The 7,074-nt window shown below is 38.2% G+C and overlaps 1 protein-coding gene across 2 annotated transcripts in view; it reads right to left on the minus strand.

Annotated features, from left to right (window-relative positions):
* Positions 1-686: 686 nt before the first annotated feature.
* The window catches only part of Pkn2 (protein kinase N2), a 137,143-nt gene continuing 130,755 nt past the window's right edge, over positions 687-7,074 (minus strand). For both annotated transcript variants that reach the window (XM_008828292.3, XM_029561198.1), the window contains exons 20-22: positions 2,336-2,443; positions 1,804-1,884; positions 687-1,576 (exon numbers count right to left, since the gene is read on the minus strand). In XM_008828292.3, the coding sequence (XP_008826514.1) occupies positions 1,373-1,576; positions 1,804-1,884; positions 2,336-2,443 (393 nt within the window). In that variant the 3' untranslated portion in view covers positions 687-1,372. The remainder of the gene's footprint in view (positions 1,577-1,803; positions 1,885-2,335; positions 2,444-7,074) is intronic.

The following is a 7,074-nucleotide window of genomic DNA, read 5'->3' on the forward strand; positions in this document are numbered from 1 at the left end:
AAAATATTTATACATTCTGTTACAATATATTGCTTTTGCCCTCAGTAACTGCCAATATAAAATCTGGATCCAGTGGCCTAAAATGTACAAATGCACTTAATGTAAATGCTGGAGTTTGAGGTGTCTGCTTGGCCACTGTACAAAAGTGATGAAGTGGTGCAATTAAATAATATGCCTACAACACAGAATACATTACAACTTGTACATATACATGTTCACAGCATGTATACAATGATAATCTCTGTTTTAACAAACAGCTCCCTTCTACAGCAGACACAGGAACAGGATGACTGGGTTGCTAAGTGAAGACTGTCTGTCAGTAAAGGGTTAACCAGGTTCACTGATCCGGGAAGATCTGACTGAGCAGCCTCCTTGGTGTCTAGACTTTGGGAATGCAGATAGCACAGTATATTGGTTCCAGCTGGTATACAATGATAATCTCTGTTTTAACAAACAGCTCCCTTCTACAGCAGACACAGGAACAGGATGACTGGGTTGCTAAGTGAAGACTGTCTGTCAGTAAAGGGTTAACCAGGTTCACTGATCCGGGAAGATCTGACTGAGCAGCCTCCTTGGTGTCTAGACTTTGGGAATGCAGATAGCACAGTATATTGGTTCCAGCTGATGAGAAGTCCTCAATCTTAATATTGTAAGTAAATGCTGATGTTCCTATTTTTTCAGCACTGTTTTATAAAAACACAGTTTGGCAGGTAGCTCCGCTGGAAGGCTGTGAGGCTCTGTTACACGGCTGGTAAAGATAAGGCAATAAAAAGTGTTCTCCTGATAAATAAAGTTATAAAACTAGACATCAATTCATTGTTTTTTTTAAAAATGAAGTAATCAAAGGTGTACAAACTGCCACTCCATTTTTTCATATTATGGTGATTTCTTTAAAAAATTGAGAGAGAGAGAGAGAGAGAGACAGAGAGACAGAGAGAGAGAGAGAGAGCATATTTGCCTAGTCAACAAAGTCACACTTTGTGAACAACAATAATAGCATTCTAAGCCCTGTTTTTTTTCTTTTTGTGAGACAGTTAAGTAATTAATCTTCCTTCCATTTAGGTCAGTCATATGGCAGAGATGAGGACTACAAAAGAGTGGCTCTTCTTTTTAAAACAGAGTGTTGATCAAAAAGCATTTCTGTGATGGATTTTCATGGTTCATGTTTATTCAGCCTCAATTCCAAGGAACTGCCCTCCAGTGTTCAGATTTGTATTGAGAACATTGAGAAGAAGGCATTAATAGTACTTTCAAACACATCTTCATGTGTTCTTAAAAAACTCAGAAGCTACTGGTGGCACAGGGAGCAGATGAAGGGTTTCAAGAGGTCTTCTTATAAGTCAGTCTGCTTAGTTTCACAGTGTCCAGTAACTTAACACCAATCAGCAATGTAGTCAAAATCTCTGAACATTTCCTGCTCCTCTTCTGAAAGTATCCTTGGCTCCCGAGGTGGAGTTAGAATAGGTGCTTCTGAGGTAAATTCATCATCAAAGTTACTAACATCTTCTCGTCCTCTGATGGTAGGTACAAATGGTGGCTTTACTTTTTTGTCCATCAGAGCACTCCAGTCAATTAGCTGGATCACAAAATATAAAAGAACAAGTTAGTTTTCTACTTTTAATCACTCAAGTTTCATAACAAAATCTAAACTTATCTTTGGTCTTTTTGAGACAGGGTCTCCTTGTAGCCCCCAGTTGGCCTGGCACTCGCTATGTAGACCAGGCCTGCCTCTGTCTCCCAAGGGCTGAGATTATAAGCATGAGCCACTAACGCCCAGCTCAAAATCTAAACTTTTATACTTACCCGAAAGAATGGGTGCTTCTTTACATCCTCTGCATCGTTCTCACCAGCTCCCAGGCGCCGCTCGGGATTTCTTCTCAACAGCTGGCAAAATATAATGTGAGAAAATTAAAATAAAACCAATAAAATAAGCTTCACTGATAATGCTTCTCACAGTTTTCAGAGATTTAGATTTTTTAAAATTTAGATTTGTCTAAAGCACACATCTATGAATTAAAAAACAACTCCTAAAGTTCTAACGGAAAATCCCTTCAATATAAAGAATTTGGGGCTGGAGAGATGGCTTAGCAGTTAAGGGCACTAACTGTTCTTGCAGAGGACTTTGGTTCGATGCCCAGCACCCACACAGCAGCTAAGAACCGTCTGTAACTTCAATTCCAGGGGACCTTCTGACATCTACGAATACTGCATGACATGGGTGCATTTACACACATGCAAGCAATAACACACATACACATAAACTTAAAATAATTCATTTCTTTTAAAAAGAATTTAAGCTTTTCTTTTTAAAAGATTCTTGTTACTAATTTCTTACCCTTCTCATTATGGAAATGGCTTCTGTAGATAAGAACCTTGGATATCTTACTTCATCATTTACAATACTGTCAAAAACTTCCTCTTCATCGTCACCAGGAAAGGGAGACTAGAAGAAATATTTTTGAGTAAGTTGCAATAAGTCCTAAGATAATAAAAAAACCATATATTCAACGTACTACCAAGATTCAGGCAATGCAAATGAAATGAAACAAAACGAGAGTTGGGGATGTAGTTCAGCTATAGACTGCTCACTTAACATGTATGAGGCCGTGCATTCAATTCCCAGCGTTACACAAAACCAGGCATGGCACTACATGCCAGAAATACTAGTACTTTTAAGACAGGGACAGAAGGACCTGAAGTTCAAGGCTAGCCTTAGTTGCACAGTGAATTTAACGTAGCCTATGCTACAGGAGATGCTGTCTCTGGGTTACATGAGATCGTGTATTAAAGAACAAACAAGTGACTATCAGAAGCCCCAACTGTGAGCTGGGTGTGGTAGCTTGTATCTATCATCCCAGAACTTTGGAGGCTGAAGTAGGAGCACAGATGGTTCCAGGTCAGCCTGAGCTACAAAATGAGACCCTGTGAACCCTTCTCAAAAAACAAACAAACAAACAAACAAACAAACAAACAAACAAACAAACAAAACGGAGTGGGGCAGGGGTGGAACAGGGTGGTCCCAATGGTTACATATCTACTACCTACAGGAAATACTATTCTTATACAAATCTCTACATTTTATACAGGCCCTATAAAAATGTGGTCATATAATATTTTAAGTCAATTTGATTTTACTCTATTTTCTTTCATTCACTTATTTTACTATAGGGCCTGGGAGTCAATATTTTAAGAATCTATTGGCCAACTGGAAAGATTCAAATAAGACATAATCCACAAGAAGCTCATTCATGGTAAATATGGTAAATAAGTTACAACATAGGGAGCAGAGTCTAGAAATACATCAGGAATCAATGTGCTTTGGATTTCAAAGTCAACAGCAAATGGATGGGTAACTCAGAGACTAGGAAGGCATAACAACTGCAGTGAAAAACAGTTGCCCCAAAAATTACACCAGAAGAATTTTAAAGGTTCATGTTTCTAAGCACAACTTAGGCTCTAACCACAGGGCATTTTAGTAAGCACAATATTAAAATTATTGCTCATAATGACCAAGTTGTTACCCTGCCAGGTGTGGTGGTGCATGCTTTTGATCCTAGCACTTGGGAAGCAGAGGCAGAGGCAGAGGCAGGCAGATCTCTGTAAGTTCAAGGCCAGCCTGGTCTACATAGTAAGTTCCAGGTCAGTTGGGGCTACAAGGAAACCCTGGCAAAAAAAAAAAAAAAAAAAAAAAAAAAAAGTTGTTACATTATAGCCAGTATGACAATTTGATTCATAAAGGGATACATTCTGAACCATGTTAAAAATGTGGCAATCCAATTATGACTATTCTTTCAGAATTTCTGATGGCTCAGACTTCTACTCAGTAGTTTCCCAAATCAGGTAATATCTACATGTCATTTAATACTTTTAAATAACTGAAATGCACCAGATAGATCACTGACCCTATTTCTCAGCAGTTATTGGAGAAGCTTACTTAGCGTTTGGTTTAATTTGGCTGGTAGCTTCTTATAAGTTATTAAAGAATAAAAGCCAAAGAAAAAGCCCAATCAATGGAAAGGGAAGAATGTAACAGTCTGAGGAATTTGAAAACAGATTCAGAACTTTTCTAAGGCTGAGTTCAAAATCTTCTCATAACTAAGAAAATTTCAAACCTTTTAGTTACTAACACATTAGCGTGTTCATTTACTCAATAAAATATATGAATCAAATAAATACAGCGAATTCTACTTCATACTCTACTTCATAAGACTTCTCAATTACAATTTCAAGTGGCAATACAGAGAGATATTTTGTCTTCCATTTGATAATTTGGGACTGAAAAACTGTCACTCTACATGTTTCTTCAACAGGAAAGAAATCTACATATTATGTATAATCTACACATATATTAATGTTAAAGCACTTTGTTTCTGTCAGCAGGTTGTGAAGTTACAAGTGGGCTAACTATGGAAGGTAACAAGCTTGTTTCAAGCACATATAAAAAGACCCAATAGTCTGGCCCTCTTCTGTCCTCCGTGGGCATTGCACGACATAAGTGTACTTACAAACATGCAGGCAATACACACATACACATTAAAAAAAAAAAAAGACCCAATGGTCTGTTCAGCTGTCAGTGTTCACAGCTCCCAACACCACCGTCCACTGCTCCTTTAAACTGTTCTAGCACACTCATTCTCATTTGGCACAGGGAAACCAGGACCTGGCATGTTAGCTTATTTCTGGCTGGAGTCTTTCCAGTACTCAAAACTGTTAGCATACCGATTTGAAAACCTATCACACATCTGATGAATTTTCAATAATAATTGTAACAATATAAATATTATGTAATAAATATATTTATATAACATCATGTAATAACAGAGAAAACAGACATAGACTTTAGACAACTACACTTTCAACATAGTTACAAAAAAGTTATCAGCGAAAATTCACTAATGCTATAAAATTATAAGGTAGATTGATGGGTTTAAGTTTAGTTCCTTTCCCAACTACTTCTTATGGAGGCACTAAAGATAAATGAAATTGCAAAAAGCAACCATAATGTAACAGCAGAGTTCATTGCTTTTTACCTCCTATTTGTTCAAACACTAAATAAATTAGAAGTTCTTTTAAAAAAAATAATGAAGGTTCTTTTAAAAATAAGATGGTTCAGTGATTAAGAGCACTGGCTGCTCTTGCAGAGGACCCAGGTTTGAGTCCCAGCATCCACATGGCTCAGAACCATCTGTAACTTTAGTTCCAGAGGAATCTGACGCCCTCTCCTGGCCTCCACAGGCATTTTACTTAAGGGTGCACTTAAATACATGCAGGAAAAACACTCATACACACAAAATAAAAATACATTAAAAAAATTTTATTTATTATTTTTATTTTATGTGTATGCGTGTATTGCCTGCATGTAGGTAAGTGCACCCGTGTCATGTAGTGCCCTCAGAGGTCAGAAGAGGCTGTCGGATCCCCTGGGACTGGAGTTAGGGACGGTTGTTAGCTGCCGTGCGGGTGCTGGGATTCAAACCCGGGTCTTCTGCAAGAACAGCCAGTGCTCTTAACTGCTGAGCCATCTCTCTATCCCCTAAATACATTCTTGAAAATTAAAAAGAAACAAAAACTACGAAGCAGGAGCTTCCTCATTTGTTCTTTAAAGCAGTGACTTAAATGAAAGTGGAATCAATAGGTTATTCTGTAAGATTTTACAACAAACTAATTTTTGCATGTTATCTCTAACATAGGAAGAAAAGTTTAAGAAAGTACATAATTTCAGATCAGATTTAGCTCTTAAATTTACTTGAACACTACATTTAAAAATAAGGTTAAAAAGCCAGGTGTGCTGGTGCATGCCTTTAATCCCATCACTCGGAGGCAGAGGCAGGTGAATCTCTGTGAGTTCAAGGCCAGGCTGGGGGTTATAGGGAGACTTGGTCTCAAAAAGACCAAAAAAGGGCAAAGAAAATATAACTTTTAAAAAATGGAGTGGGCACAGAGCTCAGGCATGGCACAACCTGGACTATTAAGAGTGGTCTTCTGGGGGCTGGAAAGATGGCTCAGCGGTTAAGAGGACTGATTACTCTTGCAGAGGGACCCAGGTTCGATTCCCAGCACCCACATGGCGGTTATGACCCATCCTTAACTCCAGTTCCAGGAGAATCCGAAGCCCTCTTCTGACCTCTGCGGCACTGCATGACACTGGTGCACTCACATACATGCAGACAATAAACTCATACACATAAAATAAAAATAATAAATAAAACATTAAAAAAAGAATGGTCTTCTGGCATCCTCAGAAAGGAAAGACCACTGTGTACAGCACAGCTACACTTTCTATCTCAAATACCATACAGACTTCTAAACAGAGGTGGAAAATTCCAATCAGAACCATTCTTAGGAATATAAATGAGGGTGGATGAATTTAACATCTTATCCTAAGGTGGAAAGCATATGGTTTAGAAGTAGGTTCTAAAGCTAAAAATGACAAAAATGAAAAATTCCAACCCTACAACACAGGTGCTATGTGACATGTTATTAATCTCTTTTATTTCTATACCTACACATCTGAATACAAGTAGAAGACTAGGCATTTATTAAGGGTTGCTGAAATAAAAAGCATAAAAGAGCTAATATTTATAAAGCACATAGAACAAAGCCTAGCACATGGTAAAATGCTCTTTTCAGTAGTCATTTGTTCCCTCCTTTCCCAGAGAATCCACTCCCATTTGATATTCCAAAAGGGGTTGCCCATTAGGAGAAAACTATTGTTTGTTCTGATTAAATGCCAGTAAATAACACATAGACCAAAACTTCAGAAATGGCTGACACTCAAGAATGTGTTCACTGACTTTTTCAGCTGCTAAACAATTCATAATTGAAATGTATAATATAAGGAAGGTTACTGGCAATGGGAAAACTCCAGAATGAATCAGTACCATAAAAAAAGTTTTCTTAGGGCCTGGCATGGTAGCGCACGCCTTTAATTCCAGCACTCGGGAGTCAGAGGCAGGCGGATCTCTGTGAGTTCAAGGCCAGCCTGGTCTACATAGTAGGTTCCAGGACAGCTGGGGCTACAGAGAGACCCTGTCTCAGAAAGACTGAAAAAAGTTTTCTTGCATCTCCAGACAA

The sequence above is a fragment of the Nannospalax galili genome, unplaced genomic scaffold, assembly GCF_000622305.1.
Source record: "Nannospalax galili isolate Female #2095 unplaced genomic scaffold, S.galili_v1.0 scaffold153, whole genome shotgun sequence".
NCBI classification, from domain to species: Eukaryota; Metazoa; Chordata; class Mammalia; order Rodentia; family Spalacidae; genus Nannospalax; species Nannospalax galili.